Genomic DNA, 26,165 nt, shown 5'->3' with positions numbered 1-26,165 from the left:
TCACGGGCAAAAATCCAGTCTTATGGCCGCTTAGGTCCCGAGCCCATCAACGAGGCACGGGGGAACAGGCCGCAGCAAAATGACCAGGGGGGCCTGCGTCTCAGGCGCACGTCAGAAGCCCGGTCATCGGGACGACGGCACCAAATCAGAGAGTTGGTCACATCCTCACAAAACCGAAATGTCACCGGGGCCAGGCAGCTGCCCCAGCCTGCAGGGGGTCTGAGTATGTGACCAGGGAGAGAGGGAGTTATGCCGATTGGAGGGACATGCCTTCTCCAAAGGCGTTCGACTTGTAAAACTGTTGAAAACACACTGCTAGTTGGAACACCCTGACCTGGAGAGAGGGATTTCAGAGGCTGGAGCTTGACAGTTATCCTCGCTGCATGGGATGTCGCGAGCGGCTGTCTGGACAGGTGTGGACAGGCCATCTCAAAAGGCGGTGCCTTCTGGTTAGGTTCTGACCACAGAAACGTGTGTTTTCCTTAACTCCAACCTCAGCATCTTTGACCTCTATCTCGACATCTGACTTGAGATCTAGAGCCTCCTGTATCCAGGTCATACGGGAGCAGGTTTTTCTGTGTGCTTCTCACTTGGCAGGTAAGTCAACCAGCCCCCTGGGGGACCTGGAACCCAGCCTGGATGGCTTTAAAGTTCCCTGTCAGTGCTTATTTTTAAAACGCACGTAACATTTGCATGCTACCTTTAATGTAGAACGATTGTTCACTGTGTGTAAGTTAAATGAACGCTCAGATGCACCAGCTTTCTCCTGACTTGCCTAGCGCTGGGGTGGAACCTTGCATCCCCAGAGGCACGTGCAGTCTTGTCAGCGGCAAGTGGAGCCTAGGATGGCTTCCAGGATACACGCTGGGACCCGGCCAGCCCTCGTGTCCAGGCCGCGCATCTCCCCTTCTCAGTCCGGGTTCCAGCAGCAGTACACTTCCGCCTTCTTGCACAAACTGGTCCTTTTGCGAATGCTATTTATTTCCTTCTAGTTGCTGGGATGTCCTCCTCCCAGTGTCTCATGAAAGCTAAGTGTTCAATATGTATTTTGCTCAATGAAGAAATGATCATTTTCATTTTTTTAGTCTATCGGGATCCCACAAAAGGAGACTGCCTCTCGGGAGGATGGGTTTAGCACCACATCCAAAACCGTAACAGCACCTTTTCACAGGATAAGCAAGGAGTTGATAATCGATGGTCTGCCCCTTAATCAGGCTATTTCCTCACAGGAAAGATTCTTATAAAGAAACTTAGTAACTGGAGGCTGTTGATGAAAATTAAGGGATTTTTAAGGCAGTGAAAATACTCTGCATGATACTAGAATGGTGGATACGTGCCATGATACATCTGTCCAGACCCAGAGAATGTAAAACACCGTGACTGAACCCTGACGTAAGCCATGGACTTTGGGTGATGATGACGTGTCAGTGTAGGTTCATCGATTAGAACAGAGGTACCACTCTGGCGGGGGAGGTGGATAACGGGGCAGGTTGGGTGTATATAGGGGCAGGGGGTATATGGGAAATATTGCTGCTTTCCTCTCACTTTTGCTGTGAACTTAAAACTGCCCTGAAAAATAAAGTCTTTTAAAAAACAGTATCCTTTAAGTGAAAATGTAAATCAAGTTAAACCAAGCCTATTATTTGGAGAACGGTCCTCTTCTGGCAGCATCCCCAGCATCAAAACTGCCCTTCCCAGCTTCACCCCCTTCACACACTGGTGCTGGAGAAGAACCAGCTTCCTTCAGGCCCCGGAGCCACGAGCTCACAGGGAGCAGGGTTCAGGCCACGGGGCCTTGCTGAAGCTGCAAGCCAACCACACACCTGCTTTCTCTGTAGGGAGCGTGGCCAGCACCTTGATGGGCAGGGGATGGAGGACAGACCAGGGTTGGGCTCGCTCACCCCTCCCCTCCCCTTCATCTCGGAACAGGTGAACTCTCTCCAGAAGGGATTCGGAGGACGATACCTGTGCCATGGGAGTCCTGTGTTGTTTTACAAGACCGGGAACCTGCAAATCCATGCACGGTTGTAGACTTGGCTATTATAAATGGGGTCTGACCGCCCACAGAGGCAGGACTGAACATTGAGAGAGATTTCCTCTCTCCTGTGAGGGAAATGCTTGCCTTCTCCTGTCCTGGGCCCCTCGGGCTCGCATGCCAACTGGACGTGAGTTAATTTACCACATCAGAATGACACAGACCCAAATCTCGATTGCTTGACGCCATTGATGAAGCTCCCTTTTGGCAAAGGGCATTTTCTCTTCAAAGCCCTTCTCTTTACTTGTCCCCTGTTAGAGTGATGGGACCAGCGGTCTCCTGGCAGTGGCCCTGAGCAGTGCGGGTAGCACCCTTCCTAAAAGGGCACCAGAGCTTCTTCCTTAAGAAAGTTCCAGAACACCCGTTCCCATGTCTCATCTAAGAACATACTGAGACTTTTACTTACGTTTCTAAATCCAAAGGAAACTTTAAAAAAAGAGAGAAAGAAAAATCACTGTCATATGCAGAATGGAATCATCAGACTCCAAGTACTAATGTGTTTTCCTTGTGAGAATCTTTCATGTTTGGAAAGGTAGTTAAGGTGCTGACTGTAAATTATAAACGACTTGCTTATCCTGCGGAAAGGTGGACATGTTCTCTGATAAAATGGAAGAGAGAAACCACACTGATAAACGATTAGTAGATCTGGTTTCAGCAAGGGTCAGGAATGTGACTTGGGCCCACTCTTGTATTATTGAAGAGCAGGACACATAAAACCAATTCCCAGAGCAAGAAGCTGCAGCGTCAGCAAGTTGCAAGCCGCTAAGGGAGCCCACAGGTTGCTGCGGGAAACCCTTGGGGAAGGGATGAGTATTTACCTCCTAGAAAAGAGAAAAGTATTTTAATACTTAATCTCTACAGCTGAACCTATTCTCACAGCCGCATTGCAAAATGGCACAGTGATAACTTCTACTCTGAAAGAAAAAGAAAATTAAAATTGGAAGAATGTGTTCAGTTTGAAAACATTTTTCAAAATAATATTTTTAATTTACAAGTGGGCATTCTATCTCTCCTCATGCACTTGTAAGATCGGACCTGTGTATTATTTAAGACACGACCCATGAGTCCATTTTCTTAAAAGATATGTAACTAGACAAGGAAGCCATGGTTTCACAGGTGTATACTTAGCCACAAACTCAAGCTGTACACATGAAATATGGACAGTTTTTATATGTTAATCGCACTTCACTAAAGTGTTTATTTATAAATGTAACTAGAAATTGGGCCAAAAATATAAGAATGGTGAGTCAACTGTAATACAGTCACTAATAAAATTACACTCGTCTGTTAAAGTAATTTGCAAACCTATGCTAATATGGCCTGCTTCTCGAGTTAAAGTTAAGTGGGAAAAGCGTATTTAGAACAAAGACCCCTCTGTAAAACAAGAAATACAGACACTTTAGAAACCTGAATGTCTCTTGCGTGAACCCTGCCCACAGGAGCTACTGCCTTCTGTGGGCGCTAGGCCACAGGGATCAAGGTAAGTCCTAACTTTGGGGTCCAGAGCCTTCTGCTGGTGGGGTGGTGGCCACAAGGAGAAGCCCCACAGAGGAGCACACCCTGGTGCACCCTGCTGGGAACACTCTGGAAAGCTGCTTGGCACCCCTTTTAGAGTTGAAGATGTTGTATCCTAGGTACATATCAATGCCTGGAGAAACATTCCTTAACTTTTTGTACACACAGCCCATAAAATAATTTTTAAAACTTATGCACCCCTTTGCCAGTAAATTGTCACCTGCAATTTTCCTTATAAAATTTAATAGTTGCCAAGGATGTAATATCAGGTAGAATCAGAATACTAAGATTTTAACATAAAACTGTTGTATCACTATTTTCAATGTACCCACAAGAATAGAAACACGCAGAGTGATGTGATTTCCACCATTATCCATTTTTAAAAGACTCGAGCAAACTTTTTTTAAGATTTAAATATTTCATATCATTTCTTACCTTCCTTGGCTTCCTAGAAATACGACTCCCATTCACTCCTGCCTCAGAATTATACAAAACTATTTTTATGCTTGAATGTTTTTATAATTGATCACTCTATCATATTCTGCACAATAAAATGTCTAAACATGTAAATGGAATTGTTTTCTGTGATTTTGTTAAAACTTTTTATTATGGATTGAGCTACTAACAGTAGTGTGGAATTGCTCAAACAGTGTAATTACGATCTATTTTGATAAGTATCAAACATCAAGTTAGAAATTCTATCGGTAATAACACCCTTCATACTCTTAGTGGAGTATTACCAGTGCTTCCGTCCTGCCTCTTACGGCTGGGAAGGGACGGGAAGAAGAACCAGCATGTGAGCTCGGCCACAGGTACCTTCGCAGGCAGATCAGCTCCAAATGAGGGCGCGGGTGGGAATCGAGGGTCTGGAAATTGATTCCCATCAGTGTCAACTCCACGGGTCGGATTTTATTCCTTAATCTAAACCTGCATTGTTTCCATTCGGAAGATTGATAACTGACGGTACTCATACTTCCGAGAGACAGTCTGTAAGTGGACCCGAGGATGGTCACTCGGGGGGCTGCCCCCGGGCTGTGCAACTTCAGGGCCAAGGATGCCGGCCCCACCTGCGGTGGTGGTCACCTACTCGGAGGTGCTTATGGGCCTGAGAGCCCTCTTCCTTCTGAGCCCACCTCTAACAGGAGTGAGCTGCAGTCCTAAGGATGAGGGTGTGCGTGGTGGCCCAGCTGGCATGCAGCCGGGCCGCCTGCGACACTGCAGGTTGTCTCTAGGCCCAGATTTACACCCCAAGGCCCTGGTCCAGCCCAACGCGGGAGGATGCGCCCACTCCTCAGGTCTCGGTGGATCTGCAAACTGGACGGCAGAGCCCTCCTTGCCGCGCCCAGGCCCTTACCTCCCGTTGACCACACTCTTCTTCTCCAGCCCGCTAGGCAGCACCACGGTCATGGCCACCACCCTGCCGTCCAGCGTCTCCTTCCTGCTGAGCAGGTTCTGCGGGGGGCTGGGGGACGCATCGCGGGAAGGTCTCTGTCCTCTGTGCACGTTGGGGGTGGTGGGCCCCCCGGGAGGGGGCGGAGCACGAGCCTTCATCTTCCTCCTTGAAAGGTGAGAACAAGAAGGACTGAATGAGGTGGCAGCTTCCAACCCAAAGTTAGCAAATCACTTGTCGATGGCCAGCAGCTCCTAAGGACCTTTCCTCCTAATTGTCCAGTCTTATAAGTGCTTAAGGCCTTCTGAGTTGCACAAACTTTTAAAAATCAATATATTACAACAAGGACCTACTGCATAGCACTGGGAACTATATTCAGTATCTTGTAATAACCTAAAATGGAAAAGAATCTGAAAAAGAATATATATATATATATATACACACACATATACGTGTATGTGTGTGTATAACTGAATCACTTTACTGTACACCTGAAACATTGTAAATCAACTCTACTTCAATTAAAAAAATCAATATATTAGCACTCTTCAACATAGAGAAAATGGACAACTAAGAAAAGTAGAGGATGCATCATTTTTTTTAATTGAAGTAGAGTTGATTTACAATGTTGTGTTAATTTCTGCTGTACAGCAAAGTGATTCAGTGATACGTATATATACATTCCTTTTTAATATTCTTTCCATTATGGTTTATCACAAGATATTGAATATTGTTCCCTGAGCTATGCAGTAGGACCTTGCTGTTGATCTGTTCTATACATAAAAGCTTGCATCTGCTAATCCCAAACTCCCACTCCATCCCTCCCCCACCCCCTCCCCCTCGGCAACCGCCAGTCTATGGTCTATGGAGGACGCATTTTTGAAAGTAAGTGTTCCTGGAAAGAAACAGCCTAAAATGTGTTCCCCTCCTGGGAGTGGGCTGGGGCAGCAGAGTTTGCTTGGACCAGTCCTTTCTGAACCATTGACTGGGTTACAAATCCCAGCTAATTAAGGGGTCTGCATTGCTCTAGCTGAAACCGCTGGATCCACAACCAGCCGAGAATCTGGAGCCCATGGGTCCACGGTATTGAGGATGTGACAGGACTACATCAGGAGGTACTAAATAAGCCAGAAAATCCACCAGACCAACACCCACAGACACGGGCGCTGTGGGCGGAGGTGGCAGTTTAGTGGCAGGGGCTACAAGTGATGGTATTTTAACACGACACCTGCTCCCCCTCTGTTTTCACCTTATTTCTGACTGTGCTTTGAATTCTCAATTCACCTTGTAGATTTCTAAACACCTGTCAATAAATCACCCACTCTGACAAACATTTTTAGAAATTCTTGTCTCCTCCACATTATTCAGGGGAGGCAACGGACCTTACTTTGTGTAGGTGTTTTATTTTATATTTAGGTACATAGGTGTTTTATGTACAAGTACATATATGTATACGTATGTGCATGTGATGTGTATGTTTATGTGCATGTATATACATGCACACATTTATTCATATGTTTCTTATTTATATATAAGAATCTTATTTTACAGAGGCCCTGGGCATTATATAACAAGAACTGGCATTTACTCAGCATCAGGACCTATGCTAATAATACGCTTAGGAAGCTCACTTCATTGAAAATATTTTGCAGTTGAGAACACTGAATGTCAGTAAGATCCTAGCTCCCCCGAAGCCCGGAGCAGGGATGCAGAACAGGTGTGTCTGGCTCCCAGGGCCTTGCCCCTCCCCACCTCGCTGTGCTCCCGCCTGCCCTCTTCCAGAGTGAGGAGCCACAGAGAGGCCACGTGAGCCCTCAACGTTGAACTTCTCCTGCAGAGCAACGTGCTGGGGCACTCTGGCCCAAAGCATCAGACACCAGAATTCCATTTCTAGGAATTTATCCTAAAGAAACAATCCCACAGGAATGCATTGTGGGAGGTTCAAAGATACTCAGTACAATGCAATTTATAATGGCAAACGTATGTAAGATATTCTAACCACAGGTCAGAAAGAGAGAATTTCAATAAATGATGGTACTAAAACAATGTTATACCAGTACTGGTTAAATATACTTTTTAAAAGCAATTTTTATTTTATATTTGACTATAGTTGATTTACAATGCTGTATTGGTTTCAGGTATACAGCAAAGTGTTTCAGTTATACATATATATATATATATTCTTTTTCAAATTCTTTTCCTATTTAGGTTATTAAGAAGAATCAATATTGTCAAAATGATTATACTACCCAAGGCAACCTACAGATTCAATGCAATCCCTATCAAATTACCAGTGGCATTTTTCACAGAACTATAACAAATAACTTTAAAATTTGTATGGAGACACAAAAGACCCCAAATAGCCAAAGCAATCTTGAGAAAGAAAAACAGAGCTGGAGGAATCAGGTTCTCTGACCTCAGACTATACTACAAAGCTCAGTAATCAAAACAGTATGGGGCTTCCCTGGTGGCGCAGTGGTTAAGAATCCGCCTGCCAATGCAGGGGACACGGGTTTGAGCCCTGGTCCGGGAAGATCCCACATGCCGCAGAGCAACTAAGCCCGTGCACTACAACTACTGAGCCTGTGCTCCAAAGCCCGAGAGCCACAACTCCCGAAGCCCAGGCGCCTAGAGCCCGGGCGCCTAGAGCCTGTGCTCTGCAGCAAGAGAAGCCACCACAATGAGAAGCCCGCGCACCACAAGGAAGAGTAGCCCTCGCTCACCTCAACTAGATAAAGCCCACGTGCAGCAAGGAAGACCCAAGGCAGCCAAAAGTAAATAAATAAAATTAAAAAAGAAACAAAAAACAGTATGGTACTGGCACAGAAAAACAGAAATATAGACCAATGGAACAGGTAGAAAGCCCAGAAATAAACCCACACAACTATGGTCAATTAATCTACAACAAAGGAGGCAAGACTATACAATGGAGAAAAGACAGTCTCTTCAATAAATGGTGCTGGAAAAACTGGACAGCTACATGTAAAGGAATAAATATATTTTAAATGTATATAAGTTGATGTTCCAAAATGCTCAATACAGACATTTTAAGAAAACAAACTTTGAAATATTATTTGTTTTGAGAAATACCGTTTATAAGAGAAGTATGCATTATAGCAATAGATCACAAAATAGTCTAGAAAGACAAGGCAAAGAATTAGTAACAATGATCTCTGGGTGATGGGTACCATGACATTTGTTTTGCTATTTTCACTTCTATGCATTTCCTAATTTTTTCTATAATATCACCTCTCTATGCATTAGTTGTAAAATGAAAGAGGTCATTTAAAGTGGGGAAAAACAGCAAATAGGGTTCAGATGAGGCCTCAAACCATCACTGTTCACTTCACTGGCCAACACAAGACTTAGGAATGACACCTGGGTTTCATCCTCTACCCTGATAAGTAGACATAAATTAATTCTCTTTTTTTCTTATTAAAAACCTTATACCTACATCATATTTTTTATAATTTTTATGCTTTATTCTTATTCATTATATACTTTTTCCTTTAAACTTAGAGAAATAAAGATGAAGTAGGAAACATATATTGCACTGGTCTAAGGACTGTGTAGTGTTAATTCATTTATTCCTCACAATAACACTGTGAGGAGGGACTGCCATTCCCATTTTATAGGTAAGGAGTCTGGGCACACCTTTCTCAGATTACAGACAATTTGTCTCCAGAGCCTGAAGTTTTAACCAGTGCATCCTTCAGCCTCTATTAGGAAGACCAGATATCGGCCCATTATACAGATGGAAAAGTCAAGGCAGAGAGACTGGTTATGTGTTCCTTCATTAATCAACCATAGGTCTCGGCTAGAAGCCCAGTCTCTGAGCAGTCCACCTGCCATTAGCATTACCTCCCAGAAGCACTTTCAGGAAAAAATCATTTTTAGGAAATAAGTATACTTTCCAAGTAAACTACATTTTATTTCTGGGTACTAATAAAGCTGGCTTTACAATGGAATATTACTCAGCCATAAAAAAGAATGAAATAATGCCATTTGCAGCAACATGGATGAACCTAGAAATTATCATACTAAGTGAAGTAAGTCAGACAAAGACAAATATCATATGATATCACTTCTATGTGGAATCTAAAATATGATGCAAATGAACTTATCTATGAAACAGAAACAGACTGACAGACAGAGAACAGTCTTGTGGTTACCAAAGGGGAAAGGTGAGGGGGAGGGGTAAATTAGGAGGTTGGGATTAACATATGCACACTAATATATATAAATAGATAAACAACAAGGATTTACTGTATAGCACAGGGAACTATACTCAGTACTCTGCAATAACCTAAATGAGAAGAGAATCTGAAAAAGAATAGATATATGTATATATATAACTGAATCACTTTGCTGTACACCTGAAACTAACACAAGATTGTAAATCAACTATATCCCAATAAAAAAAGAAAAAAAGCTGGCTTGAAGGCTTGAACTCCTTCAGAACACGCTGAATAGAAAAGGAGGCATTTGTTCATTCAGCCAGCACTGCAATGGGGGCAAAAGAGGCAGAAGAAATGTCTACTGCCCCAGATTTTTCCAAATAAATGCTGTCCCCACCACCCAGAGTCAGCTTTGGGACACTGTTTCCATCCCAACCTCCTCCCCATGTCTACTGCTGCACCCCCAAGCCCTCATCACTAACGTCTGCACAAATGCAGTCTCTTCCTACACCCCAGCCTCCTGCCACCCAATCCTACTGTGACCCCCTCATTCCACAAACACGCACTGAGCGCCACCATGGATGCCCTTCATCTTCTCACGCTTTGCTCTGTACATAGCAGCCCCGGCCACACAGAGACCAAGACGCTCCCTGCGGCCACACAGAAACCACGATGCTCCCTGCGGGCTGCACGGATGCCCAGGAAGGCTTCTGTGGGTCCAGTGCTGTGTCATGTGCCCATGTGTGAGTGCACATGTGTGCATGTGTCAGTTGGCCAACATTGAAAAAACTAGAATGTTTCACAAGAACACAATGAATTTCTGGCTTTTTTTGAAAAAATTAAAAATCAAAGATCTGATTGGGCTCTGAACACCTTCACAGCAAAACCCAGCTGTGTGTGGCCATCTGGACCCATAGACTCCGGGCCATCACACACCTGTCCCCTGTGCAGCTGTCACAACATCCAAACCACAGCGAAAAAGCCCTTGAAAATCAGGGCTCTCCACGGACCCTCAGTCCTGGCCCCTCTTGGATCTCCCCCACTTGGCTGGTAACAGGACACTGGTCCCTGATCCTGGAAGCACGAAAGTCCCCCCTTGCCTTTGCCTCACCATCTGCCTTGGAGGTTTTGATCCCTTGAAGACACAGCTCGAAACCATGTCTCCTGAGAAAGCTCCAGGTGCTTCTGGCCTCCAGACACACACGGCTGAGCTCAGGGGTCTCTACCTGCATGCAGAAGCACCTGGGAAGCTTAAAAAGTGTTTACCTGCCACCACGAACCAATCAAATCTGAGTCTCTGAGAGCTGGTTTATGTTAACGATCACATCTCTTTAGAACAGAGGCTCCTGTCTTAACACGGAAATGGCATATGGTTTTAGCTGTGATTTTGTATCATTTGATAAAAGCAACTGATAGAAAAATATACAGTTAATATATATGTTCATAACTTCACGAATCTGTTTTTATTTCACAGAATAACATTTGCAGATTTTCAGAAGTGCACGTGGAAAATTTCACACCAAAAGTGACTGCCTGGGGTGCGGATGGATTTGTGGCCCTGAAACCAAGCAGGACCCTGTGGGGCTCCTGGGCACGCAAGCCTTGTTTTTAGGGGACAGACTCCAGCCTCCATGCCCTTCCCTGAGTTCCAAAGGGCAGGTTCAAACAGTTGCTAATCAGGGAAGGGAGGGGATGCAGGGACAAGGGACAACAGTCAAGAAACAACAGTGTAACCTTGGGGCAGGGTCCTGGGTTCCCCTCAAGGAATATACAGAACAATATCTTTAAGCTCTTTATAGAACTAAAACCCCCCCAAAATGGAAGATATTAGCATTCTTCATTCCAGAGAAGATCTCATCAAGAGACCACCTGAGACCAGATTAAAGTAACCAGAGAAGCCCATTAGGAAGAGCCGGCCTGAGGCCAGTTTAAGGAATGCAGGCCCCGCACACACCCTGATCTTGATCAGCAACCCCCGCCCTTGAACCGTCACTATAAAACTCCTCACCAGATCCCCTCGGGTTGGGACACACAGTTCTGAGGGGTACCAGCCTGCTGTGTCCCCCTGTGCCTGGCAAAGCAATAAATCTATTCTTTTCTACTTCACCCAAAACTCTGTGTCTAAGATTTGATTCGGCACCAGTCCATAGAGGCTGAGTTTTCAGCATCAGACCCGCTTCAGAAGCTTCGCGTGTGTCCGCGAATGTCCTGGCCGCAGAGGTCCCACCCGCACTGTGATTAATCTCTTTATGAGGCAAACAAGAACCTCACTTCTTCCACTATTAGTTAATATCTCCAGAAGGCAGCAGGTGCTGTACGAAGGCTGTCTGTACGCTCAATATTTAGCACACTGCTCTTCATATTTGTAGGTTCTTAAAAATGCTCATTGATATTGATGTTGGCAACAGTGAAATTATATCAGTTTCAGCCTACAAGGAACTCAGCAGACTTATAAAATCTTGAGACAACAATGAAATTGAAGAACTCTGCATGGACCGCAGTGGTGGGGTGTCCACCTACAGAGGAGGCTGTGAGCAACCCTGAGGATGTGCAGACTTTGGAGATGAGGGAGCAAAAAACGTGTATGGTGGGGGAGGAAAAAATACTGCAATGCACATCACAGAACGAGATGTCAAACAGCACTGATGGGCTGACTATACTGCCAGACAGTGTACCAGAGTGCTGTGGGTTTTCCGAATATGCTTTATCTCTTACTCAACCATAAAAAAGAATGAAATCATGCCATTTGCAGCTACATGGATGGATCTAAAGATGATCATACTAAGTGAAGTAAGTCAGACAGAGAAAGACAAACATCATATCACTTACATGTGGAATCAGAAAAAAGAAAAAAATACAAATGAACTTATTTCCAAAACAGAAAGAGACTCACAGACATAGAAAACAAACTTATGGTTACCAATGAAGAAAGGGTGAGAGGGATAAACTAGGAGTTTGGGATTAACATACACACACTGCTATATATAAAATAGATAACCGACAAGGACCTACTGTATAGCACAGAGAAGTAAACTTAATATTTTGTAATAACCTATCTATAAGGGAAAAGAATCTGAAAAAGAATATATATATATGTGTTTGTGTGTGTGTGTATATATATATATATATATGAAACTGAGTCACTATACTGTACACCCGAAACTAACATGATATTGTATATCAACTATACTTCAACAGCAATAAATAAATAAATAAATAAATACTTTGTCTCATCTGACCCTCATAGTCTAAAGGATAAGATCTCCAGCTCTCATTTTACAGTTGGGGGAACTGTGCACAGGTGGGTTCTAAATAAACAGGTATCCCACAGATACTTGGGGAGTGCCTAAATTACTTCTTTCAAGGGACCAGAGGATGGTTTTGTGTCTGTTTTGTCTGGAGGAGGCGCCCAGCTACTGTGGGAAGAAGTGTCCAGGTGGGACGCCGCTGAGGACCTGGCTGACCCTGTAGCCAGCGGGGTCCCTGAGGCCTTGGGAGGGGAAGTCAGGAGTTAGGTGAGGGAGGCAGCGTCTGGGGAAACAGCTGGAGAAGCAAGCCTGGAGCGGCACAAGTACAGCCCCAGGTCCACAGCACGAGGGCTGAAGTGGAGGTCAGGTGGGGTGGAGAGAGGATGCCCGGACAGAGACGCCATGAGGGAGGAGATGGGCTGGGGTCGTGGGGAGGCCACTGCACGTCACCCAGACTCCTGCAGGAGGCTCCACAAAGCCCCGCAGAGGATGCATCCTGGGGCTCGGCCAGCAATCGGCTTCCCGTGGATGGAGTTCGAGATGACAGTGACACTCCCAGTGTTAAGTGGAGTGAGTACGGGCAGAGGGAAAGGAGCAACTGAAGACATCTCTCAGGACACTCTGGGGTCCTCGCTCTCAGACCAGGCACCTCTGTGGTCCCAGCCCCTGAAAGGCCCTGGAAGCGGTGTTAGTGCGTGCAGTCTGCAGGGTGACGGGTCTGCAGATTTAGGATGGGGCTGCCAGGAGGGACAAGGGCACTGAGAACTCAGTTGTGGCCTGAACCTGGGCGCCTCCTGGTCTCAGGTGGGAAGGCCAATCCCCATCCTCCGTTTTCCCTCAGTCCAGTGTGACTGGCCCTCACACCTGGACAGGGGCTGACCTGGCCACACCTGGCCACAGCAGAAAAGAGCATCTCTTAGGTGGTCCTGTGTGTGCACCTGTGTTGTCTCAGGGGAGTTTCCTTCCTGGACCTCAGTTTCCAGGTCAGTGAAACTGGGGGCTTCCAGTTCTAATAGACTAAGTCACAGAAAAATATAAACCCAAACTACCACCATTATATCACATTAAATTAAGCTGCAGTCAGGACTGGGGTGGCCACGATCAAAAAAATCAGAAAATAACAAATAATGGCTAAGACATGGAGAAATTAGCACCCTTGCCCACTGCTGGTGGGAATGTGAATTGGTGCGGCCACTACGGAAAACAGTACGGAGGGGCCTCAAAAAATTAAAACTAGAACTACCATGCGACCCAGCAATTCCACTCCTGGGTATATACCCCAAAGAATTGAAAGTAAAGACTCAAAAAGATACTTGTACACCCATGTTCAGAGCAGTATCATTCACAATAGCCCAAAGGTGGAAACAACCAGAGTCTATCAACAGATGATACACACTGTGGAATGTTATTCAGCCTTAGAAAGGAAGCAAATTCTGACACCTGCCATAAGACGGATGAACCCAGAGGACATTAAGCCAACTGAACAAGCCAGGCACAGAAGGACTCCGATTGCCTGATTCCACTTATAGGAGTTCCGGAGGGCAGCCAAGTTCACACGGGGGCAGGAAATAGAAGGGTGGTTACCAGCGGCTGGGGGAGGGGGAGACGGGTAGTTTTGTTTGATGGGTTTAACAGAGTTCCGGTTCGCTGAATGGTTCCAGATGGAAAAAAGTTCTGGAGATGGCTGCACAACAACGTGAATGTGCTTAACATCACCGAACTGTATGCTTCAACACGGTTCAAAAATGGTACATTTTACGTCATGTGATTTTATCACAATTTAATCGTTGCCTCCTAATAAAATTAAGTTTTCATCCTAATAAAATTAGACTTCATCCTAATGAAATCGTTTCATCCTAGTAATGGGATCAGCTGGTACTGTGAGTCTTACTGCCAGGGCTCGCTCCTTCTTGGGGGCCCCTCAGCCTCTGTCCCACCACCCACGAGAAGCTTCTCTGGCTGGGGGGCAAGGCGGAAGATGCAGGACCTGACAGGGGTGGAGGCTCATGGGCCCCTTAGAGGAAAGGGAAGGAAGGGGTGAGGCTGCATCCGCCCAGGGGAGGGAGCCCTGAAGGGAGCAGGGCCCGAGGGCAGCGAGGCATCTCTGCTGCCCCCCCATCCTCCTGCATCCCAGGAGCATCACAACACCTCAGGCTGTGTGTTCCAGGGTGTAACCGTGGGCAGAAGCTGCCCAGGTGCACGGACCCCCCAGGCCCCTCCGCTATGAGCAGCATCTCCACACGACGTGGTCGCAGCACCACTGACCTCCTCTGCCCGGAGGGACCACTTCGGACCACCTTCACTCGGTCCAGGGAGGCCGAGGTGCTGACCTTGGAAGGTCTGTGCGGGTGTCGGGCGTTTGGGGTCACCTGAGTCTGGGAGCGTGTGGCCGTCAAAGGGCCAGGTTTGTGCCCCAGTCTGAGGACCCACCGGGCAGGGACCCAGGGCCTGGCCCCTCCTGGGCACACCCCGGGAGGCTCTTCAGGGCATGAGCTGCTGAGCAAGCCACTCACCTGCCCTCTGCTCCCTCCAGGAAAGCAGCTGGGAGTGCCCGGGCAGGAAGGACTTAGCAGATGAAAACAATAAAAATAAAAACATTCCTGGCATCTCAAAGGTAATCCATCTTAACACCATCATGTAAAAACATTTCTGGCATTTCAAACAGCATCAGTCAGAGCTCCACACGGTTTTATCTTAAAACCATCACATAGTTCTGACCCAAATGTCAGGGCCATGTCTGCTAGTTACCACATCAGCGGGGGCACTGCCAGACGGCTTTTTCCGCCCAGAGCCCTTTGGTGTGAATCAGGAGGCGGAGACGCTGCCCCAACGAAAGGCAGCCGATCCAAGACGGTGTGGGCTGTGCGTCTGACACCGTCTGGGCTCAGTGAGCGCAAATCCCAGGGCCGGGTCCAGGCGGCTGAATGAAAACCGACCTCCAGGCCGTGGCTGGCACCCAGCCAAGCTGGAGGGGCCCGGGCAGGCAGGGCTGCAGCCTGAGAAGAGAACGTCCACACAGCTCTCTACTTCCCTGAGCACAGTCCCAAGGGCGCTCTGCTCTCTAGTGTGACTCTCCACGGATGCCGAGGCTGGTGCCCGTTCCGCCGAACGAGCAGCCTGCAGGATCCCCGCCCATTTACCATGCTGGCAGCCCGGGCAGGAAGCGGGGTGAACAGCGTCTCCTGGAAGGGAATTTCAAAGTGCAAAGAAATTTGAAGCCCGCCCAAATTTCAAAGAAAAACCAGACCAGGCCACTCGTGGTTCTGATCCGCCGGTGAAGCAAGCTCTGGCTTGGTGGGTCTGTTGGCGCTGCAGGCAGAAGGGGTCACCGTTCTCTTCTAAGAGTCTTCCCAAGCAGAAGTTTGCTTCCTCTCCGAAGAGTCAGAAAACGGGACACGAGCTGCCCTGGTTCTCAGGGTCAGGTCACTTCCAGGGTCACTGGATTCTCCTCCAGCTCTTGGACGCGAGGTCTCTGCTCATCCCCAGGGAGGGAGCAGCCCCGAGGCTGCCAGGCACTTCCGCTGAGAGTCAGTGCAGGAGGCCTGGGGTTCTGGGCAAATGGCCCCGGCCGGCCGGCCTCCCGAACCTGACTCTGAATTGAGTCACCTCCTTGGGAGTCGTGGGTGCCGCAAAGAATTCAGTGATCTGGGAATCACTGGTTTGGAGGAAGCATCAGAGAAAGGCGGGCAGGAATGACAGGCTTTTAATCATACTATCACAAACATTATCCTTCACACCTAAAGACTTAACTTCTCCTACGAGCAGTGCCACGCGTGTCTGGGAAGACAGTCTTCCACTAAACAAACATGTGGTGGTCTCATCACATCCCATCCTAAGATCGATGACCACAGCTGTAAGTCACCCTCCACGGGATCACGGTCCCCAAGGCCGGGCATCAGCTCACGTGACACAGGAAGAAGGATGGTACAGCCACGAGGGCACGGAAGGCAAGAGTGCTCCGCAGGGACTGGTAAGGGCTCTTGATTTAGGCTGAGTTCACAAAGTTGCAGGAGATGAGGTGTGAGTGGTGACATGAGCAATCAGACGGAGGTGGTAAGGACAAGCGTGGGCCTGAGGCTGTCCCCAGCAAGGACGGTCATCCTGACGGCACCAAGGTGGGGAGGGGCCCGGGATGTGGGCACATTCCAGGAAGGCTGGCATGTGGTGAGGCAGGGGGATGCGCACAGACTGGGTTAGGGAGGGACCCTGGGCGTGCGGAGGGGGAGACGTCGGGCATCTCCTATGAACGCTGAAGAACAAAACAGGCTCTTCTCGCAAGGCACATGATTCACACGTGCACACATGTACACACACAGCTCTGGAAGGCAAGTTCACAAACAAGTGCAAATTTAAGGCAGCTGACCATCAGACCCAAAGGAGAAATCCCACCCTCATGAGAAACAAGAGAGGGGCAGGGGTCAGACAGAATCAGGGGCAGAAAGATCTACGGAAGCAGGACTGCGGGAAGGTCGGAGACGTTCTGAGAACGGCTCCACCTGGGCGAGGATCCCGTGTGCCTGGCGTCAGCACCCGAGATGGCCGAGATGAAGACTAGGGTGCTGGCCTCCCTGGTGGAAACGCACCTAAAGGGTGAGGTGTGCAGACAGCCCCAGGGGACACACACTCCCCTACATCCCACCCTAAAGGGAAGGCCGTCCCGGCCCCAGCGGTCTCCGGTGGGGTCTGAGGGTGGACACTTTATTTCCCTTTAAGCCCATATGTCTGTGAGCCAGGCTGGCGGGGGGTGAAGGTGAGGACATGCAGGCAGGTGTGGGCGGGGGCAGCATGTGCATCTGTGCTCGCGAGGACCTCAGGGTCTACACCTGTAGCTACCCGCGCCGCGAGGACTCAGCACATGCTCAGCACGAAAGGGAACCGAGTCAGTGCTTCTGCCCTGCTTTCTGGCGGAAGAAACCTGATTTCGTGCCACTGACAGTGCTGGTTTCAGAGCTGCCCGCTCGTGGACACAGCAGCCTAGGAAGTGTGAACGCATACGCCAAGGCTTTTTCAGTGAAGGCACTGAACACTCACAAGGGACGGGCCTAGCAAACACTCCGGGATCTGCCCAGGAGGCCGGGACCAGCCGCAGATGTTGTGGTCTCGCTGTTGTGAGGCTTGAACTAGGTAACATACGTAAGATGACTGGCCCAGGACCCGGTGAGGGGCAGGTGCCCCCAAGAGGTCACGTGTCCGTACAGGCTCTCACGCCCCAAAGAGGGTATCTGACTGATGAAGAAATCTGCAACGGACTTAGTACTGTGCTAAGTTCATTTCTAGCCGGAAGGCACACAACGGCTGCACAGAAACGAGATGAGGGCAGAACGTGCTTGAGGATGCCTGTTTATTTATTCTTAAACAGACACTTCACAGATTTTTGAGATAATTACTGAATTTTTAAGTAAAACTTTTGTGCAAGAAAATTTGTCTCTATAACACTTTTTTTTTAAAAACTAAAGTATACCAATCCCTGAAGATCTACAAAGGGATTCATTGGCAGCCCAAAGTGCAGAATATTTTTTTTTGACACGTGCAATCATTTCAATTTTTTAAAAATTAGTAGTAGCCTACATGAGGTCATCTGCATTCTACTCACTGCCACACTGCTCCCCACCAGGGCCGGGTGGGGCTGGGGACATGCCAGCAACAGAGAATGAAGGACTTCTGTCCCCTGTACCATGAGGGGTAAGGGACCAAGCCCTGCATCGCTTCAGTACAAACTAGCTTTTTCTTTGTTGTCTGAGAACGACATGAAGACCCTGGCCTTTTAATTAGCTGTGTGCACTGTTCAACAGGTAATGAGGACGATTTCATGTAACTGCTCTTTAGTTTCATGTTTGGGTGCATTATGAAATGTATCCAGCAGATTAATGGCATCTGTTTAAGTTATTTGCATTAAAAATAAAAGCAATGAGTCAGACAAAGGCAAATACCATGTGATATCACTTATACGTGGAATCTAAAAGAAGGCTACAAATGAACTTATCTACAAAATAGAAACAGAGTTACAGATGTAGAAAACAAACTTATGGTTACCAGGGTGCAGGAGGGGGGAGGGATAAATTGGGAGACTGGGATTGACATATACACACCACTATATATAAAGTCGATAAACAGCAAGGACCTACTGTACAGCACAGGGAACTCTACTCAATACTCCGTAATGGCCTATATGGGAAAAGAATCTGAAAAAAGACTGGATATATGTATATGTGTAACTGATTCACTTTGCTGTACAGCAGAGAGTAACACAGTATTGTGAATCAACTCTACTCCAAGGAAAATTTTCAATAAATAAATGAAAGCAATCATGAAGATGGTGTCTATGTAAAGGATGGTCATCCTCTTAAAGCCAGAAGATTGATGTGCACGATAAGAAGCCGAAATACAAAGGTTTAACTTTTCACATTTAAATGGAATGTTGGCGGTTTCAGCTGGATTTCAGCCACAGAATGGGAGTGAGAGCCGTGATTCAGAGCGAGGGCTACAGGGCAAGAAGCCTGGTTCCAAGCCTGTCTCCTCAGCATCCCATGTCCCGCAGTGCCTGTCCCTGTCCCGGGGGTGTCCCTGGCGCTGCTCCTTCCTCTGCGCGCGACCCCTGTCAGCCTCACCCACTCAGGAACTGGATTTAGGGGAGGGACTTGGGTCACACCCGAGAAAGAGCCTTGAAGGGGGTCAGCATGAGGGAAGCGATGGACTGCTTCTCTTTTGTAAACGTATTCACCCAGTAGGTGGAGTTTCCCTTCTGCAAGGTATATTCTACAGTTTTCTCAGGAAATTCAGTGAAAGTTTAAACACATCAAGTACCTGCGTTGGCGGAGCCCAGGTGAGCTCTGGGCATCAGCCAGAAGAAGGGCCTTCCGCTGCTACCGACAACATCCTTCTGTTTATCCTTTCATGGGTCAGGAGATCCCAGGAGAAAGTGGAACCCAGACATCAGACCCCAAAGATGACGCCAAATATAGGCTAATAGGGTTGTTAGAAATGAGGGGAAAACATACCGTGGAGGCAGCAAGGGCAGGAAAGAGTGGTCTTCACAATGGTCGTCAACACCTGAAGCAAAAGGGCACAGAGCAAGGGCGTGTCCCCCCTGCCACCCCGGCCAGGGGCAAGGGACAAGGACACCACTGCTAACAAGACCCGCCTTCTGGCTGGGACACAAAGAGAGCAGTTCCAGAAAGTTTGGGGTGGTCTGGGATAGAATCCCAATTGGACAAAATCCCCCTCCACGTGATTCCCGTGGGCCCCTTCCCACCCCTCACCCCTTCTCCCTCTGCTAGATTCTGCACTCAAGCCATCATTTAAATCACAGATCGCAGTAGCCACCACGTCCTCGCTTACGTCCCCCCAGCGCTGCGGCGCAAGCACACCCACCTTGTCTGTCCCCGTCTCCTCGGTCCCCCCACGCCTCCTCCTTTGCTGCCTTGAACCAGCAAGCTCTCCCTCGTCGAGGGCTTCACACACTGTTCCCTGCCGGAAATGCTGTCGCCTCTCCTCACCCTGGAAGGCGCGCTCCTCAGAACGTTCTCTCCCCCATCCCTACTGCGACCCCGTAGAATGTTCTCCAGCAGAGCATCCGGCCAGTGTCTCTCACAGCGCTTCTCCCAGTCGGCACTCACAGGACTTGGACCAGACCACGGACCAGCCACGACTCTAGACTCTAACCCCACGACTCTCTTGGTCCCAGCAGAGAAGGTAACTCAGAGACTACTTGCTGTACAAGTGAGTCAGCTCCCCTCTGCTGTGATTCAGCTGCGTGTCACTGCCCAGTTGTGCGAGCATCTAAGAGAAGGTGGACGTCCCAAAACCCAGGCCAACACCCGGGGACAGCACGGCACGGCGGAGGGCGGGCAGGATGGGTGCGAGGGGGTAGCAAGCCCTCCCCAACCTCCAGTAACAGCTCCCACACCTCTGAGCCCAGCAGTAACCAGGGTTTTTAGCTCTCAGTTTCTGGACGTACAAGCCAGCCAAGTCCCAAGCACTTGGCATACATACGTTCAGTCCTCACAACAAGGGCACATGCAGGGTTACTCTCCCCACTGTACAGACGGAAAGACTGAGGATCTGACAGGTAAGGGACTCTCTCGGGTTCACACTGCCACGGGTCCTCCTGAGCCACTACGCGCCCCCGGCCCTCTCCCTAGTTATTTCCTGAAAACAAAAAACCCCAGGGTATCCAGCAGCCAATGCTGAACCGCCCAGGGTCTGTGCCATGTGCTAGAGGGTGGGCATCCCGCAGGGCCCACTGAGTTGAGGGGGTGGGTCGGGAGGCCCCCGCTGGGAAAGGTTCCTGGCACAGTCTGCTGTGATGTGGGGTCCGGACCAGCCTTGTCTAATAGAGCCCCCGAGGACGTCCTTCAGTGCTGAGGACACACGAATCACAGGCTGTGTTCAACATCCTCACAGAACAGAGGATGAGGCAGAGTCCCGGAGAGATGGGCAGACTGGCTGACGGCGGGAAGGTTCCAGGTCAATCCTCAGGGCTCTCCGAGCCTTTAGGATCAGGATCCGATGAGGGCACGATGCAACAAGACCCCTTCACGTATGTGCACGCGATTTCTGCAGACCACTGTGAGTCATGGGGGCCCCAGGTTCGAACCCCGGTGATGCCTTCTCTCAGGATTCAGTAAGTACCTCGCGTCATCAGGGTACTATTCCTTCCTAGACAAGAATCCCTTCTAATGAAGGAGGAATGAGGCCAGTCCCTCTGATGCTTTCCCTACCATGTTTGCCTTTAAAAACAAAACTCAGGACAAGGGAAACAGTCAACGAAAGATCCAGATACATGTACCCACGGAATTCTCAAATGAAGAGGCCATCTTCAAGCGGCAGCCTGAAGGAGAAACTGCATCAAGAGAGGAACACCAGAGTCCCAGTAAACCAGGGGGAAATGGGCTTCCCGTAAAAACACTGCTTTTCAGGGCAACGGAGAGACACCGTCCTTTGGAATTCTGCCCCAGAACACCCTTTCATAGCTGCAAAGCACCTGCCAGCCCCGTGATACACTCTGCTGTATGCGGATCTGGCGAAGATATTGCCAGCTGTGTGTCCTACAGCAGACGACTCTGTCTAGGCAAGTACTGCCACTTGTCGGCCTCAGTTTCCCCAGGAGCCAAACGGAGAATGATTTCAGTGTTTATTATGGGGTTCACGTGAGGATTAGACAAGATGACTCAGGAAGTTTCTTGCAGGGCACTCAGTGACTATAGCTGTTAAAACGGCTTTTACTGTTATTAGCAGGTTTACTCTTTGGGACAAAAAAACAAGCCTCCTGCCTCTAACAAGGGCAGAGGAGAAGCTGACTCCTCTAGGTGTCCCATGAAAGCTCATTTGTGCAGCAAACGCATTCAAAACCAACCAAGAACCCCTACTCACAAGAGACTTTCACCGTCGTGACCTGGGGCCGGGAGAAGCTTTCAGTAACCCAAAATGAAACGATTAGCTTTCTTGATGGGGTTCTCAAAGACACAATAGCAAAAGCTATCCATAACACTCAGCAAACTTGACACGCGGGCCCGTGTACATGGGAACATGGCTATCTCAGTGCACATCAAGTACACATTCAAAGAGCAGCATTTGAGAGCTGAATCCCACAGCGGTTACCCAACCCCCAGAAAGTTAAGAAAGAGCCCGTGGGTGTGGATCACTTAGCCGGCGGCCAGGACTCCACGATGGAGCTGCGCAGAGCAACTCACGCCCCAAGAATCAGATAAAACCAAGAGTGACTGCATCGCTAAATGTTATAGAAAAAGGATCTCTCCTTCCAAAAAATAGTCTGCACCAGTTTACTGAGGTTTGAACATTCTTATCAAATGAAAGGAAACAGATCCGAGGAGAAAACTTACTGGTTCCCAAACCACCTGGCGATGTGTGCACACATCCCAAGCTGTGCCGGCCCCTCCTGGAGGCTTTGCTTTGCCCCTTTACAAGGAGCAGGGGGCACCTTATCTCACGGCCAGCGCGGTCCCAAGAGCTCAAGGCAAGAGCCCGTCCCTGGAGCTTCCCCGGATGGGAGCGCAGGGGAGAAGCAGAGCTGTGAGGACATGCAGAGGCCTCTGATCCAACCAGCCTGTGACTTATTCATAAAGGTGCCACCCAATGCAGGGCTTCCTCCCAAGCAAGCCCGCGGTGCCACGCCTGCCAGCTAAAACGGTGCTCCTGAGTCCCCCGCCAGGAGCAAAATCAATTTGCCTTGGCTCACCTGGTCCAAGGCTTGAACCTTCTAATCCAGAAAACAAACTGAAAAGGACCGAACGATCTGGGAGGAAGAGCAGAGCTGTGTCTTCAGCAAGGATGCCTGGCAGCTACCCGCTTCTTTCTGACAAAGCATGCCCACCACCTTCTCGGAGCTGCCGGCATGGACATCGCAGGTGGTCCCTCGGGGAGAAGCGTAATTATTCTTTGAGACACAAGTCAGACCCTCACCGTGGCTCACCAACCTTGTGCGACCAAGCATTTGCTGACTCTGCCTGAAGCAAGCCTTCCCATGTCCCAGGCACGATTCAGCACCTTCTGTGGCTGAAGAGCCTTTCTTTTTCTTTTCTTCCCCCCAGAAGCTATGTCGTCAGAAGCCCGCTGTGTTCCTGCAGCCACACTCCGTGCGGTAGTGAGGCTTCTCAGGCTTGAAGGCCATATTCAGTTTCTACCAAATATCACTGTCCCAGGATCACAGACGAGCTGCCAAACAGATAAGGTGGCAGACGCGCCACGAGGCTGCAGCGCCCAAGGGTCCCAGCGAGGGGGCAGTGGGCTTGGATGAAGGGATCTGGCTGTCAGGACAACACCCTCCCGCTTCGGGACCCCACAGTCAGCTCTGCCTGAGCTGCAAAGTCACCTGAGCTTCCTGCCTCCGGCCAGCAGCCCCCATTGTTCTGGTCGACTTCCTTCCCCGCAAGGGGAGGCACAGCCAGTGCAGCACAGCTCCAAGGAAGCAAGGAGTGTGCCGCCCCCCAGGAGCCCCCCAGTGAGACGCCATGTCCTCCGAGCTTCCGCACTGCAGTGAGGCCTCATCCACACCTGCCACCATCTCACACCCACCACCTCCAGAGACTGTGCAAGTCTGCTGGCTTCTAGACATTAGAAGCCCGACAAAGAGCCCCTCCAGGCAACACTTCCTCTGCCACCTCTCCTTGTAGGTTAGTGCTTCATTATCTTCTACTGCATTGTCATCTCCTCCCCCTCCTCTCCTCTCCTCCCCTCCTCTCCTCCTTCTTCCTCTCCTCCTCTTCCTCTCCTCCTCCTTCCTCCCCTCCTCCTCCCCTCCCCCTCCTCTCCTCCTTCTTCCTCCCCTCCTCCTCCCCTCCCCCTCCTCTCCACCCCCTCCTCTCCTCCCTCTCCTCTCCCCCTCCTCTCCCCGCTCCTCTCCTCCTTCCTCCTCTCCTCCCCTCCCCCTCCTCCCCTTCCCCTCCTCCCCTCCCCCTCCTCCCCTCCCCCTCCTCTCCTCTTTCTTCCTCCCCTTCCCCTCCTCTCCCCCTCCTCTCCTCCTCCTTCCTCCCCTCCCCCTCCTCCTCTCCCCCTCCTCTCCTCCTTCTTCCTCTCCTCCTCCTCCTCCCCTTCCCCTCCTCTCCTCCCCTTCCCCTCTTCCCCCTCCTCCCCTCCCCCTCCTCTTCTCCCCCTCCTCCCCTCCCCCTCCTGTTCTCCCCCTCCTCCCCTCCCCCCTCCTCTTCTCCCCCTCCTCCCCTCCCCCTCCTCCCCTCCCCCTCCTCTTCTCCCCCTCCTCCCCTCCCCCTCCTCCCCTCCCCCTCCTCCCCTCCCCCCTTTCCTCCTTCTTCCTCCCCTCCTCCCCTCCCCCTCCTCTCCCCCTCCTCCCCTCCTTCTTCCTCTCCTCCCCCTCCTCTCCTCCCCTCCCCTCCCCCTCCTCTCCTCCTTCTACTCTCCCAAAGGCTGTGCCAAGCTCCCTCTTGGCCAGGCTCAGCCTGTCTCCTCCTGCTGTATCCTTACTCAGGTCACTGTCCTCTCTCGGGGACTCTTACCATAGACACTAAGGAATCTCCTCCTTCACCTGCCCTGCACACCTTGAGTCCCATCCCCACAGTCTGAGAGGAGCCTTCCTCAAGGACAGCTCCTTCCAACCACCCTCCTGGTGCAAAGCCCTCAGTGGTCCCCACTGCCTGCTGGGTTAACCCCAGACTTCTCCACCTGCGATGCCTCCATCCCAGCACTGTTTCTGCCATGCCCCCAGGTCACCCTCACTGGGCTTACCTGAACCTTGGTGCTCCGCACACAGGCTGAGGTTCCCCACCCAGGCCGTCCCATCCGTGAGTCCCTCACTGGCGAGTGCACGAGTGAGGTTGAGAAGGAGAGTCACAGGACTCAACCGTGCCCGTGGCCAGGGTGGGGGTGGGAGTCGAAGGGGTGAGTGGGAGAGAGGACCCCAAAGGAATGACAGGGAGAGGGTGGACAGCACCCAGGCTCACATCTCAGCATCACCGCTCACCACGTGACCTTGCACAGGGTATGCAGCGTCCATCTCCTCCTCCAATAACGGGCTCATATAAAGATGCAGTGACTCACTCTCTGCAGGCCCGAGCTCAGGGCCTGGTGTCTGCGCCCCCAGCTGGTAACCATCATAGTGCAGGGTGGAATGAGACCCTCCCGATCTCACACCACCACGATGCCTCACACTGGGATGAGGACCCCACCCTCTGGTCCCCCTGCAGGTCCTGGCATAGAGGAAATCCCACCTGCTGCCCATCCCCCCTCCACAGAGAAGAGAGATGTCACCAGGAAACAAAGGGTCTCTATCGCCAGCGTGGCAGGCTAGTGGGACATCACTGCGCCCTACCCACTCCCCACCATCCGGCGCTTGGCTACCCCGCCTCAAACCACAGAGCCACCCACAGGGCTGGGCTGGGGGCCGACGCGCGTGGAGCTGCAGAATTGCAGGCCTGGGGCTGCCCGGGAGCGCTGGGATGCATGTCCCTGGGGCTGGGGAAGTTCAGGAACCAAAAATGATGCCTGTTTGCTGCCTCACGAGATTGGGAGGGAGGCTGGCCGGAGCTGCCAGGTCAGCAGGTGACAGAGAGGGCCAACGATGGGCAACCTGCAGTCCCACTGGTCGGAGCCTACGGACTGGACTCCCAGTTCCTGAGGCAGGTGGATGCTGCAGGGCTCGACCCCCCAGAGGGAGGCACCTGGACGTGGAGCTGCCCACCAGGGCTGAGGCGGAAAAGGCTGCGGGGCCCACGAAGCAGGAGCGGAAGGGCCAAAGTCCCTGGACACTCACAGATGAGCCCCACAGGAGGACAGGGCAGCAGGGTGCCTGCTGCACCCAAGGGTGCACTGACCGGGTAGCAAGGGAAGAGCACAGAGCACCCAGGAGGGACAAGTGCCGGCTTCTTCCTCTACTGTCTGCCCCGCACCCAGGCCATGGGGCAGCACCCAGGGGCCCGAAGAGGAGCCTGACAGTGGACGGGGCAGCGGCCTCCCCAGTGGTGCCACGGTGAGTGGGGAGGCCAGGGTGAGGGGCTACGGAACTGCATTTCTTAACATCTGACAAATGAGACCGTTCTGGTGGGCGACAAGACTAGAGGCTATGGGACCTGCCCGAGACATAGTCCAGGAGGAGAGGATGGCAGAGGCCTGACACGCGCTGACTGATGGATTCCATACGATGTTCACGGGTCTGACCTGTTCCAGAAACGGGCTGCACACCCTCATCTTCATCATCGTTTTCTTTTTTTTGGGGGGGGGTACGCGGGCCTCTCCCGTTGCGGAGCACAGGCTCCGGACGCGCAAGCTCAGCGGCCACGGCTCACGGGCCTAGCCGCTCCGCGGCACGTGGGATCTTCCCGAACCGGGGC

General features: G+C 50.4%; 1 protein-coding gene across 8 annotated transcripts in view; it reads right to left on the bottom strand.

The window, feature by feature from the left end:
- COBL (cordon-bleu WH2 repeat protein) overlaps positions 1-26,165 on the bottom strand; it is a 261,221-nt gene that overhangs the window by 168,785 nt on the left and 66,271 nt on the right. For all 8 annotated transcript variants that reach the window (XM_030871313.3, XM_030871312.3, XM_030871314.3 and 5 more), the window contains exon 2: positions 4,905-5,108. In XM_030871313.3, coding sequence (XP_030727173.2) covers positions 4,905-5,108 — 204 coding nt within the window. The remainder of the gene's footprint in view (positions 1-4,904; positions 5,109-26,165) is intronic.

Source organism: Globicephala melas, chromosome 9 (genome assembly GCF_963455315.2).
Source record: "Globicephala melas chromosome 9, mGloMel1.2, whole genome shotgun sequence".
In the NCBI taxonomy this organism is placed as follows: Eukaryota; Metazoa; Chordata; class Mammalia; order Artiodactyla; family Delphinidae; genus Globicephala; species Globicephala melas.
Note: the sequence above shows the minus strand (reverse complement) of the source record. Positions and strands in the feature narration are given on the sequence as shown.